This window comes from Chelmon rostratus, chromosome 11 (assembly GCF_017976325.1).
Source record: "Chelmon rostratus isolate fCheRos1 chromosome 11, fCheRos1.pri, whole genome shotgun sequence".
NCBI classification, from domain to species: Eukaryota; Metazoa; Chordata; class Actinopteri; order Chaetodontiformes; family Chaetodontidae; genus Chelmon; species Chelmon rostratus.
Genome location: NC_055668.1, coordinates 17,445,876 through 17,468,733, shown reverse-complemented (window position 1 = coordinate 17,468,733; position 22,858 = coordinate 17,445,876). Strand labels below are relative to the sequence as shown.

Sequence of the window (22,858 nt, the reverse complement as noted above, 5' to 3'; positions counted from 1 at the left end):
TGCACTGTTGGTCTGTGAGCTGGAGATCTGGACCTCCAACAGCTCTGTGCAATCTACACTGCAAGAAATCGTCATTTATCTTGCTCTTTACAAACAAACAAACAATATTTTCTTAATATAGGTTAAATAATCTGCCACTAGGGTGACATTATTTCACCTGTTTCCAATCCAAATTTATTTATAAAAAATAATCTCAAATCAAGCAGAGTTTATGCTGATTTCAGTATGTGAAAATGTAAATATGTCACTTTATAGGCATTATCAACCAGGTGTGATGCAAGTAGCTGACCAACATTTCTCAAAAACAGAACGTGGAGAGTCTCCAACCACGGTAAAGCCGGTTGAATGCTCCATCATATACTCATTTACATGAATAGTTTTAGGCTTCAACCCCATAAAACCACACCAGTCTCAGTTTGACGCTCAAGGAGCTGCTTCCACTCCCTGCAGCAGCTCCATCTCCGGCCCTCCTGCAGGCATCGTTAGCCAGACGATGATGGGAGCTACCTAGGCCATAATGGGAGGGTTGACTGACCCCTGACCCCGTATCGATCCGCTGCCTGTGTCCAGCTGGGCCTCCCCAAACCCAGTCAGCTGGAGAGGTGTTTAAAAGCTAGCACCCCGGCTCCCATCCACTCGGCTACACAGTCATTAATTACATCATTTACCTGTGACAGTGACAAACATGCCCGGCCACGCCGCAGTTTATTAGGGTCACTGTATAAAGCCCAGGCCAAACCCAGATCAAAAGTGTGTGAGTGTGTGTGTGTGTGTGTGCATGCGTGTGTGTGCAATGGGGAGTGAAAGTCCCCATCTCATACAGTATGGGATTATGAGTATAGATGCACGAGTGTGACTGCTTTGTCCTGGCCTGTCGAGCTGCTTAGTGGGGAAGTTTATTTTGATTTATTTGATATGTTGAAAGACAAAGATTGCCAATTTTCTTGTACAGACAAGAATATGAGTATAGATTCTGGAAACACAGTGGGAAAAAAAATCCAAAACAAAACCCTCGGCAAAGTTTATCATTGTAGTCCTTGTAAAACACCTCGCAAGCAATGGCATATGACATGTTTTTGGATGAAATATAAAATCTTGCAGATTTAAGACCACTTTCTTTTTATGTCTTTTCTGTATTTACTTTCTATGCCAATTTGCTGACTCAGCTCTTGGCTGGTCTTTGTTGTCTTTGCTGCTCCCGAGCAGCTGGATGTTTGTGGCCCATTCATTCCTCAACTTTTGTTGCTGCCTTTGCATTGCCTCTTATTTCTGCATCCACCTCAAAATCACCCCCTTTCCCCTGCCTTCACCCCTGTATCGTTTCTCCCCTTTCAGCATCCCCCTTCCTTTTCTCTTTACCACAGCCCTCTACACAATAAAAGATCATTGGTTTCCTCTTGCCATACCTTTCCCACTACACACTGGTATTTCAATCTCGACTCAATCGAGAAGGCTGACCTGCCGACATAAAGAATTGGCTTTAAGGCTTTCGAAATGGAACTAAATCTGCTGCAGGTCACACTGGGGGAAAATAAGCGGCAAATGTAAGTAAGCATGAAATAGTTTTTCATAAATAATCCAAATGACAGCAGGCTTTCTAATGGTGCCAGGGGGCTGTAAAAAGAATATGTTGCCAATTTCTCCCCTATTAAAGTGAAATAGAAAGCCAAATACACAACGGTGCTGACGGAAAAGTTGCATACCTGGGCCCGTTGGAGTGGAGATTGAGGACACAGTTGGGTGTTAGAGGTAGTTGTAGTTGGAGGTAAGGTGGTGGAGTGATTGCTAGCCTTACAGTCAAGGTCTTTCCACTGCGGGAAAAAGAATGCCCCTCCTTCACATCAAATCAATTGGTCAATAACTGCCCCCTTTTCCTGCGTGCGCACAGGTAGGCAGCTCTCATCTGTCCCTGTACAATGTTGATTTGATTTGCACTTATGTTTTTACAAATAATCAATGCTCCATTTTGACTAATACAAGGGCCTCTAACAGTGTACACTGTCAGAGAGCGAAAAGCAGAGAAACACAGAAAGTAAGAGTCGTTAATGGGAATGCTATTGACAGAAAGGATAAATGGCAAGATGTAACAGTGCTATGTGGTTTTTAGCCTGGAAAAAAAATACACACACACAAAATCATCTTAGTTGTGTTACAAATCCCTAATGGTAATCAGTGGAGGAAGCACTCAGGTCAGATATTGCAATACTGCAATATAAAAATAGCCTCTGTGTCATACTATTATATCATCTGATCGTTATTACTCATGCAGCAATGTGCAAGAAGCATTTTACTGCTGTAGTTGGTCTTTTTTATATGATGTTTGCATAGTCTAATCCATAACTCATCATATTTATGGTATCTAAAAGCTTAATCTGTAAAAAGGAAGTAAAGTTTGAAAAACAAATGTGGTGGACATGAAATGGGAATACTCAGGTAAAATACAAGTGCATCAAATTTGTGCTTGAGTACAGTGCATGAGTAGATGTCCTGTATTTAGACAAACATGGCTCTGTGGCTTTATGGCGTGCTGCTGTCTTACCTGGAAAACTCTGGCTCTTTGGTGTTAATCCAGCTATGTGACGCTGTACTCTTTGTGTGTGTGTGTGTGTGTGTGTGTGTGTGTGTGTGTGTGATTTGAAGTCCCCTTGAGTCAGAATCTGTTATTTATTGCCATTAAATGGTTAATTTTCCTGGGTGCCCTGAGGACTTCGGGGTGCATTAAGATGTGAGGAAGATAGAGTTGTCAAGGGCTGGTGTGAATGTTTGATGTATTTCTTGTATGTTTCCCATTTTTACTTAAACAGAAGGAAAATTATTACATGACTCAGACAATTTTTATTTAAGTTTATATTTTGGAAGTACTTGATGTAGGTTCCACATCTGGATGTATGTGTAGATTCATATTTTTCTCTATATGCATATGAAAATTCAGGCTTATTTATCTACCTAAACGTTTTGGACTTTAGTGAAAGATGAAAGTAAAAATAGTGCAGCACAGAAACAGGTAAGCACGCATCTTCTGAGACACGTTCTGGACTGAGTGCACAGAATATCATTCAAAATAGTTTAGTTTTAGTCTGCTGCAACTCATCTGCCGGCAGCAGAATTTATTTCCTGCTTCAGTTTTCCTTTTGTCTCAATTTCAGCCCGTTTACTTTACTTTCTAAATGTGGGCTGTTAGGTTGTTGTTTATTTCACGTGTCAACAGCTATTTCACCTAAAGTGGAAAAAATGGCATGTTTTGGCCAAATAACATATCACTCAGTAAAATATAAGGATTTCGTCTGAAGTACGGACAGCAGGACAGACGTAGGTTCAGTCTATTCCTGCTCTATGCGTAATAGTCATGTGACTTCCCTGTAAGGAGGAGAGCGTTGCGTGAAAATTGTCTCATTCCTCACAGTCGGCAAAGAACTGTTTTACTGCTAAGTTGGCTAATTCATAAGAGTTTGATCAATACGGGCCCTGAACATTACACCCATATGTGATTGCTTAACATCTCATTCCTAAAGCTTGGGCATTAATCTGCAGCTTTAACAGCCTTCACTCTTCTGGGAAGTCTTTCCACAAGATATTTGGAAGTGGCTGCAGGGATTAGCTCCCATTCACCGACAGGAGCATCAGCAAGGTTGGGCACTGCCACCGGGCAGCAAAGACTGGTTTGCAGTTGGTGTTCCAGTCCATCCTAAAGGTGCTGAATGGGGGTGCAGGCCAGTCAAGTTCTACCACACCAAACTATTTATTTATGGACCTTGCTTTATGCATGAGGGCGTTATCATGCTGAAAAAGGAAAGGCTTTCCCAAGATTGCTGCAACAAACTTGGTTTTGTACAAAAAACAGGGATGTCTCTTTCCCAATCGCCTAAGTTTAAATTCATGTACTGCACGTGTGTGTCTGTCTTTGTGTGTGTGTGCAGGCCTCTCTCGTCTCTACTCAAATTTCCTCTCATTAGGCAGTCCTGACAGCTGCTGGAAGAGGCAGAGGAGCATTACTAGTCAGCTGACAGTAATAGCACTCTTTACCACCCCGCGACACAAGAGAGGGAGAAAAGAGAGTAAACAAACACCAATTACTGTCCGTCACGACAGCTACACTCACAGACCGAACAGGAGGGTCAGCGGAGTTGTGTCCACAGCGAGGATACAAGTATTAGTGTCAAGTAGGGAAACACAATTTTTCTTCTCGGAGCCAGAGAGTGAGACTCTTGTTGAGTTTAATAGTCCTTTTCCTGTTTTGTGTGTGTATTTCCTTTGTTGTCCTCTTCAGTTTTGGAGCATTCATCACCCCACGTGTCAGATAGCTGCAGGTTTTCTGCTAAACCGATGGAAAAGCAGAAACAAAGAGGCAGCTAAGGTACTATAAGTTTTGATTGGTTGGTAATGGGCTTTTATTCGTTAGTCAATCTATTGATGCATCAGTAATCAATTTTGGCTCATTCCCAAACACATCAGCTGAATCTCAATCCATTTCCTGAAGCATCTAAGACGAGACACAATCGAGGCCAGCCCCTCACATGCCTGATTCTGACGAGAAGATCTGGTTCCTCTACGAGGTGTAGTTCTGTCACATTACAGTGGAGCACACACCAGTCACGTGTATATGTTACGGGCCACTGGTTTCAGAGGCTGTCTGAGAGATCGAAGCTGCCGTCTCTGGCCTGTGGATGCACTCCGTCTGTGGTTCTGGTCCCACTCGAGTCGGTTCCTCTGGTCTGCTTGCCGGGAGGTCTAGGGTGACACTTTCTCATCCCTCTCAGGGGCCACATCCTTGATACCAACAGCTCCTCAATTATGCAGTGACACAGAGAGATCAGCTGTCTCTGTGGATGTAGACAAGATAATACGGTGACACCGAGTGTGCATTACGCCTGTTCTGTGGGTCAAGGCTCTGGGTTTGAAGCCAAGCTCTTTAGGGGACAGTACAGCCAGTTAACCTTATTTGAAGGTGTTTCTTTGCAGCTGGTATTTGGTGCCTTTCGTAGAAATTTCAGATCACTTTGGTGTTTCAAATCATTTTGTTCATTTCTGTGCAAAGATTCGTCACTCACTATGTCGTTCTTTCAATTGTTTTTTAACCAAAGCGATTGGATCACCCTTCAGTAGTACGTTTAGTGTTTTTCCTGTTTAAAATGTTAAGTTTGATTCAAATCGATTATAGAAATAATTGGCAACTAATTTCATTATCGATTAATCTGGTCTATGTTATGATACATGGCTCGCGCTGTGGCATCGTCTTCTAAGCCGGGGCAGTAAGCCAGCCAATGCTGCGTCTCGTGTAGCTCATGTGATGAATTACAGGAAATGATGCCGTCTCCTTTGTCTCTGGTGTGAGCATTTAAAAAATGGAGATCAACGATACTTTTGGAAAAACGCAAGATAGCATGTTCTGATTTTAACTTCTGTTTTCTCTCGGTTTTGTCATGGATGAATGTAGCCGGACCCCTGAAAAAGCTAGCACCCTTGATAAAGCTTGAGAGAAGAAGAAGAGAAGTGTATTTACCAAAATATCAAACTATTTCTTTAATATTTTTTTCACTGATGAGTTTACATGAGTCAATGATGTGGGTAATAAGATATGAAATAAACAAGTTCCTTTTTTAAGACTACATTCTTGGTTGAATGGGTCGCCCGGGTCACATTTAGATATTGTTAAGTGGCTTTGAATAGCTCCCTTGATTTCACAGTTCCAAATGACCCGCGATAATCAGGTCATTAAAATGAGCCCATTCTCCACATCTGACACACTTCCACTCCCGCCTCATCTGAATAACAAATCAGCTCTGGAGTGCTTTCTCAAACAGAAAGAAAAAAAAAAGAAGAGAAAAGAGGGGAAACTGACTTTCTCTTTATTTTCAGGTTAACCTTATCTCTATATTCAGGAGTAAAGATGGTAAGTAAGCTAGAGGGGGAAAAGGTCCTGTCAAAAGTGCCACTGCCTGTGTGAAAGTACCCGGTTTTCTTAATTCATCCCTTAGGACCGGATAAGTCTATCAATCTGTTAAATTGGAAAGCCATTAGGTGCCCTGGTTTATGTGTTTCAAGCTGTTAACTAGAGGCTGATTGATTGTTGTTCCTTTGATGGGATATGCTGATCTAATCTCACTGTGTGCACGTTTGCAATAAATTACACAATTCATTTCCCCCATTTAGAGGGGGGGGGATCACACCTCGAGGCATGCCTACGCTCTGCAGGCAAAAGAGCAGGGAACCTATTTTATGGTGCCATTTAGCCAGCAAGCTTTCAGCAATCCCAGCCTTCTTTCTAACCCCCTCCCTCGCCCTCTACCCCTCCAAAAAATCGAAGCATAATCAAGGTGTATGTTTAGAAAATTTATTGTTATAATTTTCCCCCATAATCTCTTCCATTTTCCTGCAGCCTCGCTGACATAGATCATCATCTAAAAAGAGAAAATGGATAGCAGTTTAAAATTTATCGGTCTTTGATTCTCAATTATACGTGTTTATGGCTTCATCTGTCTTCAGTGACTTCAACCTTTTCCATTATGGTGGAATATTGTTTGTACGGAATCCATTAAATTCACAAGGCAGGACTCTAATGGTGGGGCTGCAGCGATTTGCAGAGGGAAAAGTTTTGAAAGGTTGGCTTTAGGAAAAGCGCGGCTGTTATGACACAAGAAATTGCTTTATTGATGGTCTGCTCTGCTGCCTGTGCATTTGGCCATTTGTTACCCGGCCCATATCTATATCTCAGGCTGACACTGATGAGAACTTTTCTGTTGCCCTCTCCAGATTATCGAGTTGTAATGACACAGACAGGCAGGCTGGGTAAAAGCTGCCGATCCGAGGGCAGAGTTTTCGGCTGTACAGAGGGTGGATATTGAGGCAGGCTGCCTGGAGGGCTCGGACGAAGCTGCTCATAATAGAGAAAAAGGGCTACATCGCTCCTATGACTGTTTCCATCCAAACCTTACAGAGGTCATCATCTCTGCTGAGAAACAATAAAGGAAGAGAAGGGGTCATAAAATGTGGATAAAATGGGAGCAGGAGAGATAAAAAGGAGAATACACCATCTGTGTGCCCATATCTACTCATGAGGCACATGCTAAGCGACATATTTTCAAATTATTTCCAGAAGGGAGTGATCTATGGGAAGATTACAGCCTCCTGTGACGAAAGTACATTTGCCAGAACTGTCATTCCCCTCCTTAAATACATGTTGTTTCCTGTTTACAGAGGAAGCAACAAGACTCCCTCTAGTCAAGTGGCCTCTGAAGTGTTCCAACCTGGATGACATTGAGCTCCTTCGACTGGCTGGTGCGAGGAGCCGAGTAAAAGCTAATCAGGCTGTAATTCAAGATTCGCCTGGCCACTTACAATCAATACTTGCACAATCCCAATTAAAGCTTGCCGGGTCAGTGGAGGGCCACCAATTCCCTTTCAAGTTAAAAGCAATACTTAAATCTAAGCAATCTCCGTGTGGCCTTCATTGGTTTAATGGCTCGTCCCAACAAGAGTGTCCAGTTAAAAGTGGTAGAAGGACACAGGGCGGACAGGTTGCAGTGATATGTGCTGCTGCTGCCTGCGTCGATGCCGTTTGACACCAAGATCATGTCGTCCGACGGGATTCTCTGCAAACTCTGTTTTAATTCCTCATACCAGATGAGAACAATACGTTATGAAAGCTGCGTAGCATAGTGTTTCCTCATCTGACGCCCACGTTTGCCTGAGCCAGGGTCAGTTTGTGTTGGTGTCAGTCGGTGTGCGACACTGTGTTAAGTCTGTCATAACAGAGGCTCGTGATACAGCAGAATGTGATCAACATTACTGTCCAAATAGGCTTAACTTGAGTTTCCTTTAGTTTCACTGATTCTTGAACAAGTACAGTACTTATGTACGATTTCAGGCATTTCCATTTCATGCCACTTCGCTTCTACTCCAATCCATTTTACTCCACTGCATACAAGACATAAGAATTTTAATATAATACTATGCACTGTTATTGGTAAAACTACTGTTAACAGTAAATCACTCAATGCATGAGCAATAATTTCCTACTGATATCATATATATTACTCACAGGGACCATTATTATGCATTGAGTACCTTTAGTTTTGATATTTTGAGCACATTTTTCTAATAGATGTTTTTAAGTATCCCGTTTAATACGTTTACTTGTAATGGAGTGTTTTTACAGTGTGGTAAAGAATCTGAATACTTCCTCCACCTCTGACTACATTTGTCTCACAGCTACAGGAACAAGCTGCTTTGAAGATTTTAAATTTTACAAAAAAAATGTAATCAATTCATAAAACATGATGCATTTTTGTGAACTACAAAACAGTTTAAAAATGCTGTTGAAATTAGCTCCACCTTGACAGTCTACAACAGTAAAATGCCACTTTCACATGAATGCATCCGAAAATAATAATCCCATATAATAATGTAATGATACTGTTATGGTATAACTCACAGGCCCTTTTTTTTTTACATTAGGAGTCCTTTAAACATCTTGCAATAATACTTGCAAAAATTGTTATTTTCGTATTGCAGTATTGCCTCTTTTACTTCAGTGGAAGATCTGAATACTTCTTGCTCGGGACTCAAAATCCCAAAGTCACAGTTCCACCGTCGACACCTCATACCCACCTATTTTTCCCATTTTCCTTCCAGTCTTCTCCCTCAGAGCTTTTGCCGTAGCATCCATGTCTTTTATCACAATTTTGACCCACAGAAAGGAATTCTCACAAGATATCAAAACAAAAATCTATATTTAATATGGGAGCAATTACAAAGCGAAGTTGGCTGCACAGGGCCGTTGTCACCAGAGCGCGTGTTTTTCATCAAATAGGTCATTAGACGATGATGGATGTAAACCTATAAAGTATCTAAACTGGACCTTTTAACAAACCACGAGCAACACTATCATTTCTCTAATAGAACCTGCTGACCGTGTCATTCCCTCCTGCCATTTGTCATTTTTCCTTGTGAAATAATCAATATCTGGGCGCTTTGAAATAAATAATATGAAAGTCATAGTAACCTACCCGAGGAGCAACAAAAATAGACTTATGGAGCGTTCAGAAGGCCTATATGGCCTCAGGGCAATGTCTACTCCATGTTTGTAATCAATGCATAATATGAACTGCATTTTTTACAGTACAGAGTACAGGATCTTAGTTTGTACTGTTTATTGTCTGGTTTCACATCTGTTGTGTTCTTTCTATCCTCGGGTACAGTAAGCACGTTGGATTGCCATAGTGGTAGAGCTTCATACCAAAGTGGTGTAAATATTACTGAGATCTTTTAACAGCCTCTGTTCAGCTGGGAGTCAGGCCAATATGACACGTCTATATGAGGATTAAAATAATAATGCAGAGAGGAGGATATCTGCACACTGAACAGCTCCCAAATGATTTATTTATTTATTTCACCATTTTGCTCAGATGAACCTTGATCATTAAAGTTCCCCCATCCTTCCTCCATCTTTCAGTCCGTAAGGCTGTGAGTTAAATGATTCAGATTATTCACAATAATCTTGTTCAAGTTTGTTTTCTAATTGTGGCAACTAGACAATGGATTTTGTCAAAATGATGTAAGATCATATAAGAATGGTGCTGCTTTACAGACAAATCATCATGCCTGTTTGTAAATAAATACTCAAAAACCAGAGGAGGCTGCACAAATGCCACTTTATTTGTTGTTGCATTGTGCTGGTTTATCATTCTGTACAAGAATTTCTCATTTTGCATGTCAGCTATCATGTGATAAACAAATGTGTGTATTTTTTTAACTTTTAATACCCTAAACACGACAGTAACTATGGAGTCATATCTGGGATTGTCAAGCTTAGCCTCCGTGTGTGAATTATTCTGGATCTTCTTCTGGATTTTGCTCCCAACCAGATGCACACATTTTGCACCCCAGTCTGAGAGCGTGATGATGAGCGTACCTGTGATGAAGACCACGTAAGGAGAGGCGGTAATCACATCACAGTAACAGGATATCTCCACATGAGCAGCTCACTAAATGAATAACACGTGTTAATTACACGAACATGCCGGTGCATGTTAGAACTCTGCAGATGACGAGGGGGAAGAAGCACTGTGGCACCCAGTGCAAGCTTTGCCTTGTAACTGACACCCTTTATTAGGGCTGCATATCACATGGCTAATGAATGTCTTCAGGGAACAGTTGATGATGATGATGATGATGATGATGATTTAGTTAGTTGTGACCTAGCTGAAATGACTGCATCTCAGCTAGGTCACAACTAACTGTTTTATTAGACAAATATGCTTTACTTAGGAGAGAACTGTCTTGGTCTCGCACATTGACTTGCATTCATCCCTGGAGACTTATTTTAACATTAATAATCGCTAAATTTAACCAAACCATAACCAGAGATTTAGTTCGCCTTTTGGCGCTTTTTGCCCCCAAATTGCAGGTGAGTCCCCACAATGTGACAATGTGACGAGATTTTTGTCCCCACAACGTCATTAATACCTGCTCCAACGCACTCCCTCCACACAGTGCACACACTTGCATTTCCTCCTCGTGGCCCACAGAGGGCGCTGTCTCCTCGTTCTTCTCCACCAGCCTCCAACCAGTGGGCTGCTTTTTTAAACAAGTCAATTAATATCAATGAGCGAATATACATAGCACATTTACAAAGAGTGCAATCTGAGGGATGAATTAACAAAATCGATTAGAGGGGGGGGGAATAAATGACTGTGCGACCCGCAGACTTTGCGGAAGTGGCCCTCGCTGAAAATCAATGCATTAGAAATATGAATCTAATCGCCTGTCGGTGACACGCTGAGTAGCTGCAGCCTGATCTCAGACCTGGTTTACGTTTTGTCTGAGAGGCAGAGACGCAAAAATCTCGGGACTAAATGACGATCAGAAAAGCCGTCGTCATTTTGCTTTGACCAGTCAGGATGACAATTTCCACGATTCTGCACAAGAAAGAAAATAAATCACGTGATTCGGCACAATTCAAGTTGCTTTTACTGTTATTTTTCGTGTGTACATGATATTAGGGGTGTTACTTGTCAGATGCTGGCTTGTTCACATGCAAACACATGCATTTATTTCTATATTAACGTATTTTTATGTAATGTCATCTGTTTTGGACTCACTATACGAAAGCATCACATTTAGGCCTCGGATAATCAGTGCAAGCTTTACGCACGGGCCTCAGGCTTAACAGGCTTCTCAGAACGAATTCTTTGAAATACATAGCTTTTCCTGATGATTTCCAGTTGTTCAATGTTGTCTAAAACCTCCCAAAAATATTCACAAATAGTCCAATTTTTAACCTGCAGCGTGAGTGAAAGTGCGTCAAACACGTATCAGTGTATCTATAAAAACAGTGCATTATGAGTAACCTCGTGCAGTGTGACTGTAATGTCAGCTGCGTGATGAATCGCTTGTTCTGACGGCGCTTATCCCAAACCTTCCTTTTTGGCGCTAACAGCCGTGTGTTCATTTGCTGCCTAATTGGACTATATGAGACCAATAACAGGCGAGCACACACAGCCTGCAGCCAGAGCGCACGGAGAGGGGAGGATGGTCTCTCTCTCTCTCTCTCTCTCTCTCTCTCTCTCTCTCGCCGTCTCTCCCTTAATCCCATTTGCCATTGTACATGCCCAATCGCCTATACTTTCCGCATTTAACTTGGATGACATTTTTATTTCATCATTAGCATCAGACGCCAGACTGACTGACACGGTGGACCCAGTTTTGCGTTTTGATGAAAGAGCCCGGGATGAGACATCTCCGCGTCTGCACATGTTTGTTTTGCCTCTCGCACATTTTATTTTATTATTTTTCTAGCCTAGACGGACGTGCGTTTTGACGCGCTCTCCGGGTGTGAAATCGAGCCTCCGCGTTAAATCACTGAGAAGAATAAAGCAGCGACTTTGCGCGGCCAGGATATCGACAGTCTGTAAGTCAGCCTCGCTTTTCCCCCCCTCTTTGAATCCCCGCTTCCGTGGTCCTCTGCGTTCAGACCACAGCCACAGCGATGCCAGAGACAACTCAAGAGACGTGCGCTTCGGCCAAGGACTCTCCTTTCTTCATTAAGAACCTGCTGAACTGTGATAGCAAACCATCCAAACCCAAGCCCGTACTGACTTCCACCAAGGCGGCCTTGGAGGGAGGATTTTCCCTTTCCCAGGTCGGGGACTTCAACTTTCCACGCTTTGACCTGCCCGCGCAGAGGTTCAGTTTACCGGCTCACTACTTGGAGCGCACCTCGGCGTGGTGGTACCCCTACGCCTTCAGCTCATCCGCCCACCTACACAGAACCGAAGGTAAGGCTGACAGAAAATAACAACAGTTATTGTATATTATCATTACATTTATGAGCAAGCAATTGTCCAATTTTAGCGTTTGAATTCCATTTTGATGTTGAGAGTTTATTCCTCTTAGTCCATAAATAGAGACTTTTCAAAAAGAAACTCCTCACGGGACCTTTCAGGACCATGTCCTCTGTGCCTTTTGCGACATTAATAATATCTGAACAGCAAGCAGTCAGTGCGCTTCCTCCTCAGGAAGCTGCTGAATAAAAGCGGATTTTGTGCGTTTTGGCGATGGGGAATAGTGTGACATGCTTTGTTTTTACCACGCCACAGAGTACACGGTGATTTGACGCCTTGTCCTCTCAAGGCCTATTTTGTTATGCCACGACGCGGGATAATGGATCAATAAAGTGACACACTGAGCATAAAATGAAGTAGACATCGTCAAATCATCGGATGAGGGTGACGATGCGCAGCGTGCTTTTGATTTGTCTGCTGGCGCTCGGTGTGAACATCTTACCCCAGAGGCTCGGTCACTGACAGCGCTCCTGCCTGCCTGCTTCTGTGATTTATTCATGCGGGGTTTTAAAACGCGCTGATATGAATGGCACTATCATGCGTTCATGCAAACAAGAGGACTTTTTGAAAAGCTTGTCCAATTAGAGTGAACGTGCCTGATTTGTTAGCTAAAACTAATAAGGAAAGCAGGCCTGTTTTGACTGTTTAATTCTTTGGTGGATTAAAATGTTCTTTTTAGGTAGAATAATAATTTGAATATATTTGAACACGTTGTTGTCTAGCTCTAAATGCTTATTTCATTTTCTGGCATTATTTGTAACCATTTAGTTTCCTCAAAGCGCAAAGGGCGACCAGTATCAACAGGCTGTCAATAAAATCCCGAACTCAGTGTTTATGACCACGTCTCCCTGTGCCCCCATTTCAGTCACCGAGAAACCGGGAGCCAGAGACTCCTCTCCAACCTCGGGCACAGACAGAGACTCACCGGATCTGGTACTCAAATCCGAGCCAGACGCCAAAGACGAGGACGAGGACGATGAGCAAAACAACAAAAGCGGCGACGAGATTATCCTGGAGGAGAGCGACACGGAAGAAGCCAAGAAAGACGAGCTGGAGGAGTGGAAGAAGAGGGACGACGACAAGAAGCCGTGCCGCAAGAAGAAGACGCGCACGGTTTTTTCCCGGAGCCAAGTGTTCCAGTTGGAGTCCACCTTCGACATGAAGCGGTACCTGAGCAGCTCGGAGCGGGCCGGCCTGGCCGCGTCCCTGCACCTGACGGAGACTCAGGTGAAGATCTGGTTCCAGAACAGGAGGAACAAGTGGAAAAGGCAGCTGGCCGCGGAGCTGGAGGCCGCCAACCTGAGCCACGCCGCGGCGCAGAGGATAGTCCGGGTGCCCATCCTCTACCACGAGAACTCGGCCTCTGAGAGCGGGGGCGCCGCTGCCAACGTGCCCGCCAGCCAGCCGCTGCTCACCTTCCCGCACCCGGGAGTCTACTACTCCCATCCCATCGTCACATCCGTGCCGCTGCTCAGACCGGTTTGAAAAGAGCTCAGTCCGGCGGCACAAGTTGGTGTTTATTTTCACAAATCAACTCACCAGAAAAAAATAAAAATAAAAAAAGACTTAATATTTTTGTACAACTGACTGAATGAAGAAAAAAAAAAAATAAAGAAAAGAGACACAGTCAGGCCTACATGGACCTATTTTGGCAAATATATTGTGTCATTTTCCATAAGGGTGCCGTTTACACGTGATCCGACAATTCAAATCCAACGTTTATTATTATTATTATTATTATTATTATTATTATTATTATTATTAATCACCTCAGGAGTCCACCTGCTTACACTGCCTGATGAGTGTCTTTTATTTTTCCCTCCTTTTACACCTCGACTGTTGCTGGACAGGCTGACTCTGTGTGACGTAGGCCTGCAAAAAACACAAACAAACAAACAAAAACTTCACCTTGTTTACAAACATTGGCGGCGTGAAGGCGCGGGCCTGCTTCTCACCCAACAACCAATTATCTGATTTCACTTTCATTTCCAGAACTGACGAAGCTACACGATGATGTGCAATACACTGACGGTGTGCTGTGAGTGAATGAGTCCGGGAAACATCGTGTATGTTTATCAGCCATTCACGGCTCGATGTTAATGAGAATTTTGTTGTACTTCTTTCATTTTGTCCCCCCTTTTTTAAGCGCTTGACGGCGGACAATCAAGACACTCTCAATTGTAAGATACCCACGTAGCTTTCTGTTTAGTTTTAGTGACTCTCACCCTCGTTCCCTCCACATGGACGCGTCCCTCAAGCACAAGTGAGAGCTCCAATGTCTCTTACTCGACTTTGTGTTTTTGAATAGGAGCGGCAAAAATATCGACTACACTGGTGTAAAAAACAAGAAAAAAGTAAATGTATATATTTAATGAGGCACGGGGAGAGGAGCGGCCACTTGCGGCTGCTCCTTTGTACAGTAAAAACAACGTTTTGATATTGTATTGCTGAACCATGTTGTGAAATAAATGGAGAATATTCCTTATTCCTTTTAGGATATTTTTTTTTCTATGACTCTTGCGTCCAGTTATGGATTAGATGATCACAGAGGAGGTCAAATGGAGGCAGTTTCTAATGAACATATATGTAATTATTTCATTTTATTCATTGTTCTACTTTGTGTCACTACAGCATCAACATTTTTACGCAAATATTTTATGCACCAAAGACAATTTGGTGCATAAAATATTTGCGTAGAAGAATTTAATATCCCAAATGAATCTCTATTCTGATAATAGATATTTTACACATTGAACCCCTTTTCAGCACACACACACACACACACACACACACACACACACACACACACACACTTGTGGCTTGGGCAGGTGGGTTTCATCTTAGTGTTATGCACTTTAAAAACGTTATTTTACATAAAAAGTGGCTCGGTCAATTAGATGCGTAATTGCCACCATCTTGCCAAAATTATGGGTAATGTATTCAGAAGAGGACATTACTCCCTGAGTATGAGCTGCTGTCTTTTAGCTTCTTGTGTGTGTGTGTGTGTGTGTGTGTGTGTGTGTGTGTGTGTGTGTGTGTGTGTGTTGTATTGTCATTGTGAGTTGGAGGGATGTCAGGATGGCATGTATCTCCACATCACTATTTTGGTGTAAGACATTCTTATTTTATTTTTCTTTTCTTTTTTTTTTTTTAGTATTTTATGCACCTTTTTTTTATTTCTGAACGTAATTTTATTTTTTTGACTACTTTATGAGAAAGCGTCTCTTTTTACAAGGATCACTTGGGATGCCACTTAATATTTAAGTGGTGAAGTAGGACACTTGTTTTAGGATATAAAAAACACTTTATGTGATAATCATATCCTTATGGTTTTTTTTTTAAACCTCTGCAATAACGTCCCTGTATGTCTCCACAGTATATTGCACCTGAAGCCAAAATAATCTTTTTTATGAAAAAAAAAAACAGTTAAAAAGGTGTACATTTTCAAAATAGAGATAAATTATTAAACTAGTACTTTGTAACACAGCTTACGACTTTACAGGTGTCACTGGACACTCGGTGCGACTATCACGAAGACGACATGTATGAAACTTAAATAAATAATACTGTTAAAGGTATAAAAAGGCTTAAAAATGCGATGAGGTGATCGCTTCTTTTCATGCAAATTAACCCACTTTGCCATTTTCTTGAACAAGGCAACAAAACTTCTAAACGAATGTGGAGAGGTTTGAATTGTTTGGTTCAAGATGCTTAATTTGAGAAAAATCAATGGAAGTTAATATAAGTGCGCTAAAGATGTGATACAGGCGTCCCACCCGTGGTGATGCTATTACTTTTCAATCTTATGGGCGAGAAAAGAAGTCTCAGAATCACATTTCGATAGGTAGGTAGGTATTTTAACAGGATCCAGGCTAGATGCCCAAGCTGAACCCGAGCTTGTCATTTTGCTGCATATAGTATGATTGTTTTCATTTTATTTTGCTTTTTATTTTTCTTAATTTTTTAACAAATCCTGTATAAAGTTACAAGGGAGCAATGCAGGTCCGAGGGGAGGAGGCTGTGAGGGGAGGGAGGGAGCACTCCTCTATCCTCTGCTGAGCTGGGCCCGAGCACAATAACTCGCGATGATCGGTGATCAGTAAGAAACACCGTTTAATAATCACAGTGATGTAACGTTTTATGTAAATAAAGGTTTTTACGTATTTTCCGCTCTGGAGTCTGAGTAGAATCCACCTCCAGGCTGTGGTCAGGTGACAGAGACTAGGTGGACACTTGTAGACACCTGCAGAGAGGCTCCGAGCTGCTTCCGCGTGGTCCCTTTAATTAAAACACCAACAGTCGACTCTCTCCTCGTGCGTCTGACGCGCATGCAGACCCTCTATTTATGGCTTCACAGTTTGAGGACAGTTTGAAGAGTATCTGAACGCTCAGTCTGCCTGCAGTTTACCGCATAAAAACGGACTACACAATATTGCACTAGGATGGCCCAAACAAGAGAAATATCACCCAGAAGAAAATTGTGAAAATTCAAAAATAAAAAAAATGAGATTACGAGGATAAATCAACTATTAGGCACATCAGGCTTTGCCTCAAAGGCAATTTTCTGTTTTCATCTCTAGGCTAATGCAGTTATTGGAAATGAATCCGTCAGCAATAAACTCTATATGATGACCTCATCAAGAGACAAAGGGTCCATTCAAATATCGTCAGATCACCCAATTATTGACGTGTACCTACCATGCACACTCAACACGGCCCCATTACTGCAAATTAATAGATTGGTATGGCATTATTCCTCTGGCACATATCGATCTGCAAACGTCTGCATCATATTGCGTCAAGTAAGAGCAACGTTCACGCGCCGCTTCGGCTCAGCGTGTGACCTTGATTTGCGCGCATAAATTGAAAAAATTACCACTCGATAATTTCCATTTGCGCGACATCTTTATGTAAAAGAGGAAAGGCAGCGGGGGCCAAAATCAGATAAAGTAGCCTACATTTGCAGGAACGGGGGCAAACGGACGTGACCGGCGACTGCGCTCAGTGTATTACATTAAAATGGAGAGCTGAATGGGTAATTTCAAGCCCTATCATAGGCTTTAGTGCCAGTTTGGAAACATACAAGTGGCCCGACCACCTTGCGCAACGCTAGCCTCTTCTCTGAAGCCACTGGCATCTGCTCACATGTTGGTTATAACGTGACTTTATGAAATTAGGGGTTAGCAGATGATTCGCTAAGACAGGAACCATGTGAATATTTTAGATGGAGCAGTGAGAGCATGATAGCCTATAAAGTTTCCATGTCTTTCTAAAGCATATCAAACAACAAACATCCTCCTTGATGGCTCCTTCGGGCAAAATGGGCCAAAAGTAAACGTGTGCATGGAGAAGTTCACCTGAAAAGCACCTTTCACGTTGGTCCTGCATCCTGTTATAGATACAGATTAGACCTGCGCGGCTTCCACCATCAGAGAGCAAACACAAGCGACCCGAGCACCCCACGTCCCCGCCGTGACGCGTCAAAGCCCGCAACTCTTTGACACTTCTCCAAGAGGAAATCTTGTTTTAAACCCATCCCATTTGCTTTGCTGATTGAACGCGAGCATCAGATTTTCATCAAAGTTCTATTAAGTGAAACATAGGTTGCGGGGCACCGTCTGATTGGAACAGTTTAAATTTTAATTGTGTTTTTAATTTGACATATAGTTGCTGTGAAGAATGACACTGAAACGCCGAGGGGCGGTCGATTTTCTTAATTTCTCCCCGAGGAATTGATGAGTCTATCAGGGCAGTAGATTGGAAAGCCATTAAAACTCAATGGTTAGGTTGTTAATTGGAACTTGATGGATAGGAGCCTGTGGATAGGCTGTACTGATCCAATCTTCCTGACTTTGTGTTTTCCAATAAATTACCCAGTTCATTTCCACACTCAGATTACATAAATTGTACACCTCCAGGGCTCGGGCGCTCTGCCTGCGTTTACAACTCTCTCTCTCTCTCTCTCTCTCTCTCTCTCTCTCTCTCTCTCTCTCTCTCACACACACACACACACACACACACAAACGCCTCCTGAAAAAAGAGCAGGCCCCGCTTTCTTGAATGAAAATCGAAACATAATCAACGTTTATACTTAGAAAATTTATTGATATCATTTTCTCTGGTAATTTCCTTATTCTAGAGTTGGACACGCCATACATCATAATACACACGTGTAAAGGGTCTTTGTTTAATATTTATCGAAGCTTGATTCCCAGATCAAAGCGCCTCATAACTTCATCTGTCTTTCTCAGACCTTTCTCTCCTGCTAAAGATCTTGTTCTGTTATTGCGGTAGGGCGGCGGCGCGCCACCCATCACAGTGATAGAGCACGGACTTAGGCCCGCTCCTCGCTGTTTGGGCCTCGCCAGATGAAGGCGGAACGCAGAAACATGGGTAAGGGATGGACATTTCCATACTAATAACGGGGAGCTACACCTATCGGCCTGTACGACTGGCCTATAAACGCCAGCTCTGACATAAAAAAAAAGCAGCGTGCGTAATTCATTCGCTGCGGCGCAGTCGCGGCCCGTTATGTCCACTATCTCCGTGATGAACTAATCTCACTTTGCAAAAGTCGTCTGAAAGTGATGAAGGCGGCCACACTGACAAAGGTCTTTGTTTGAAAAGAGCGGCATATAAAACAAACCCATTTAACTGTCATTGCAGATTTCACGCCTTATGTGTAACCACCATAAATCCAGCATCCGCCCTGACTGCCCTCATATATTTGCCCCCCCTTCGGTAAAGCCTCCCCTGCGTAAGCGTTTTGTTAAGATCGTTAAGCAGCTGCTGGCCCCGCTGCCGGTTGACGATATTTACGCGTGGATCCAGATGCTTCTGTCTGGCTGCTATGATGATGATGATGATGCTGGCAGCGGCTTCTGTCGTCACCATCATCATCATCATCATCACCAGCAGCAGCAGCGTCCGTCGCCGTCTTCTGCCTCTTCCACCATGTCTTAACACCGAATGCCGGTTGTGTGGCTACCGGGAAGGGCACTGACATGATGATTAAAGCTGACCATTTGTAATGTGTCTGGGGCTCCCTCACAAAGCAGTAAAAGAGGGATAATGTGCCCGAACCGCCAGCTCAAGCCCCGCAGCTGTCCCGCAGCCAGACACAACCAGACACACACACACACACACAGAGCATGGGTGGTGAAGGTGGGGAGGAGGGCGGTGGTGGGAAGCGCCCCCCCTCCTCTGACACCGCACACACACACACACACACACACACACACACACACACACACAAACACACACACACGCGTGCACGCCCTCAGCCCCCACCACCTCCAATCAATTAGTCAATCAATTAGCCGGCCTCCACTCCACGCGCGGTCATCACGAGGCAGATTAGCTCAGTAATGATCAAATTAATTCTTAATCGCAGATAATGGACGCGGAATGAGTTTATTATTTTCAGGAAAAATGAGTTAGGGCCTCCGCATTGGTTCCAAGGCCGTATGCGTGTTCCCGTCACCCCGGCCAATTTAGCATGCAAAGGATAAGGGAGAAAAGGCGACATGACAGTTCTTGTATGAGGTCATCCTCAGTTGACTGAGCCCGTTCTTGCTTCTGTGGGTTGCATGGAGGGTTAGAAGCACGTTGACTTTAGTTTGTGTTTATGAATGAGGCGGGTTTAGGCCACAAAACGCCCTGAAAGACAGATATTGCAAATATAGTATATATGTATATATTTTCATAAAATATGACATATGGGAATTCAGTGTTTTTTTATTCATAACCATTTTTAATTTACTTAAAACCATATTAGTCAACGACAACCAATATTGCATGACTTTTAAAAGTAAAATAGTAATAAAAAGCATGGTTGAAACATTTACTTTAAGTTTTCTGAGTGAAACTGGATGCAGATTTGAGCTCTGCTGGTCTTGTTCGACTCCCTCGCTCGCCTCATCCCATCTCAAAGCCCTGACAGGAGTTTGAAATTTCCGGGCTTCTGTTGGCGGCTGCGATTGGTCCAGGAGGAGCTTACCTACATGCAAATGAAGCAACGCAGCCTCGCTGCCGGTGATCCAGAGCATGAGGAGGAGGACCAGGAATACACTCATGTTCCCCGAGCGCTAGAAAAAACACCTTCAACTCGTTCAATGTTAAAACTCCACAATTAAACAGGCAAGGGGGGGACAAAAAGGGAGACAGAAGCCGCTTTCGTAATTTTTACGCACCAATCGTGTAGAAACCAATAACGGAATACAAGGGGACAGACAGATTCAGTCAATACTTCAATACTGTTATGAAGCGAGAATGAGTAGCGCAGAAGACAGCGGGAGCAAGTGCTCGTCGGGCCCGATTTCCAGCTTCACCATCCAGTCTATTTTGGGCACGCCGTCCGATGCGCCGCGCTCCGGGACCAAAGAGCTCTCCAAGGGGCCGCCGCCACCGCCGCCGCGGAGGCGCTCACTGTCGGTGTCCTCCGAGGAGGAGTGCAGCGGCGGGGAGGACTCGGCAGACTGCTTCTGCTCCGACACGGGTCACAGCGAGCCATGCTCCCAGCACCAAGCCCATAACTTCTCGTGTTTAGGTGAGGACTGTTTGTTATTACCGCTATTATTATTATTATTATTATCATCATTATTGTAGAAAAGGGAACGGAACCAATTGTCAAAGCTGTACATAAGCAGAATTAAATGAAAATCTTCTGCACATATTTAGACGTTTTTTTTTTTTAATTTCCTCTATAAGATTACATGAAAGTAGTCCCTGTTAGTTTCATTTTTTTAAATAAGCAGATCTCCAGTTTTGTGTTTTTGTTTGCACTTGAGCTCACATTTCACTAGCTTGTGTTTGTGACTGTAACACGCACACGCAGCTCTCCCACTTCCATTTGTTTGTCATGTGCAGACTATCACCGCAGCAGCGGCGGAATAGCGGAAGGTCGAATAATTAGCCCCCTGTCTTTCCTCTCATTTCAAATTTAATTGAGCCTGCTAATTGATGAAACATGTTGCTAAAATGGCTGCACTACACGTCGTCAATTGAGCGTTAAATAGAGCGGGATTTAATTAATAGCTTACTGTACACCGGGCATACTCATGCTGAATTGTTTATTTAAAAAGTCACCGGCTTTCAGCAGCAGTCGATTTAGGGAGTCAGAGTTCACACTTGACGAACTCTCAAACTGAGTGTGTCGAAAACTCGTGAAAGGATTTTTTTTTTTTTTTTTTTTTTTTTTTTAACTCGGCCGCATGTTTAAAAGGCACGCTCAAAAAACAGATGCATTTTCCGGTTGGATTTTCACCACCTCCTTCTCCTCCTGCTCGCGTTTTAGGTCCCGCTAAAGGACTTCTGTCTGGAAGCGACGCGCTCGGGCGGCGGCCGCACCTGCCGCAGCCGCTGCTGCAGGATTATAAGGAGGAGCGGGAGAGACCGTGCCATCAAATGTCACCGCTGTCCGAGGAGAGACAGACGGACGGTGCCGCGGACAAGCAGGGCAACTCAGCCAAGAAGAAGACGCGCACGGTTTTCTCCCGGAGTCAGGTGTACCAGCTGGAGTCCACCTTCGACATGAAGCGGTACCTGAGCAGCTCGGAGCGGGCCTGCTTAGCCTCCAGCCTGCAGCTGACGGAGACTCAGGTCAAGACGTGGTTTCAGAACAGGAGGAACAAATGGAAACGGCAGCTATCAGCTGAACTGGAGGCGGCCAACATGGCCCACGCCTCGGCACAGACACTAGTGGGGATGCCGCTGGTTTTCAGAGATAACTCCTTACTGCGCGTCCCGGTTCCCCGGTCTATCGCCTTTCCGACGCCCCTGTATTACCCGGGGAGCAACCTGCCAGCGTTACCTTTATACAACCTGTATAACAAGATCGAGTACTGATTGACTCTGCTGTATGTTCACCTGCAGTCCACGTAAAAAAAAAAGAAAAAAAAAACGCAGTACAAAACAACATTCTCATAAGTGTCTCCACATAACCGCTGTATATTAATTGTACCACTTAATTTGCTGAGGAAGTTCTTATTATGCAGCAACTGTGCGTCTTACAAGAAAGCAATCAAGCTTCCCTCCATGTATAAAATACACCGTGTGTATAATTAATTCTAATAATTTTTGTACTTTTATTTTATTGCCCCTCCCCTTCCCTTTCTGATAAAATAACGGAGTTGAGCATTCACATTCAAGAAAAATGGATTCCACACGAGCTGCTTTCACACTGTTTTCATTGATAATTGGTTTGTCAAATATACGGCAAAGCATCAGTCATTTTATCTCACCAGGCAGGAAAAAAACAGAATTATTCCATTTAAGGAAGAAATATCATTGTTTCTATTGTAATTTAGATCTTCAATAATAACCTTCTCATTCAATAAATTTTCTATTTCAGTGAAAAATTGGCTTGTTTGGTTTTATTTGACTGTTTTTGTGTACTTACATCTGTAAACTTAAATACCGACAGTTTAATTTTCGACACAGAAGGCAAACACTTAAAGCAGTTGTAAAAAGGGCCAAATTCTACCTATTGTGTTAAAACTTCCTCTCCCCTGAAGAGC

The 22,858-nt window shown here is 43.2% G+C and overlaps 2 protein-coding genes across 2 annotated transcripts; both read left to right on the top strand.

The window, feature by feature from the left end:
* Positions 1-11,683: 11,683 nt before the first annotated feature.
* hmx3a (H6 family homeobox 3a) lies at positions 11,684-14,772 on the top strand. The gene is made up of 2 exons (XM_041947848.1): positions 11,684-12,275; positions 13,207-14,772. The coding sequence occupies exons 1-2, from the start codon at positions 11,987-11,989 to the stop codon at positions 13,824-13,826; spliced, it is 909 nt and encodes a 302-aa protein (XP_041803782.1). The 5' UTR covers positions 11,684-11,986; the 3' UTR covers positions 13,827-14,772.
* A 5,708-nt stretch (positions 14,773-20,480) lies between these two features.
* Positions 20,481-22,285, top strand: hmx2 (H6 family homeobox 2). Its single transcript, XM_041947957.1, has 2 exons — positions 20,481-20,889; positions 21,637-22,285. Exons 1-2 carry the CDS (start codon positions 20,613-20,615, stop codon positions 22,185-22,187), a joined length of 828 nt encoding a protein of 275 aa, XP_041803891.1. The 5' UTR covers positions 20,481-20,612; the 3' UTR covers positions 22,188-22,285.
* The last annotated feature ends 573 nt before the right edge of the window (positions 22,286-22,858 follow it).

Excerpts from the sequence above, each read along its gene's own strand:
- hmx2 (XM_041947957.1), top strand. The coding sequence starts at position 20,613 with ATGAGTAGCGCAGAAGACAGCGGGAGCAAGTGCTCGTCGGGCCCGATT. Across the intron at positions 20,890-21,636 it reads CCATAACTTCTCGTGTTTAG|GTCCCGCTAAAGGACTTCTG; the intron begins GTGAGGACTGTT and ends CTCGCGTTTTAG.
- hmx3a (XM_041947848.1), top strand. The coding sequence starts at position 11,987 with ATGCCAGAGACAACTCAAGAGACGTGCGCTTCGGCCAAGGACTCTCCT. Across the intron at positions 12,276-13,206 it reads CCACCTACACAGAACCGAAG|TCACCGAGAAACCGGGAGCC; the intron begins GTAAGGCTGACA and ends CCCCCATTTCAG.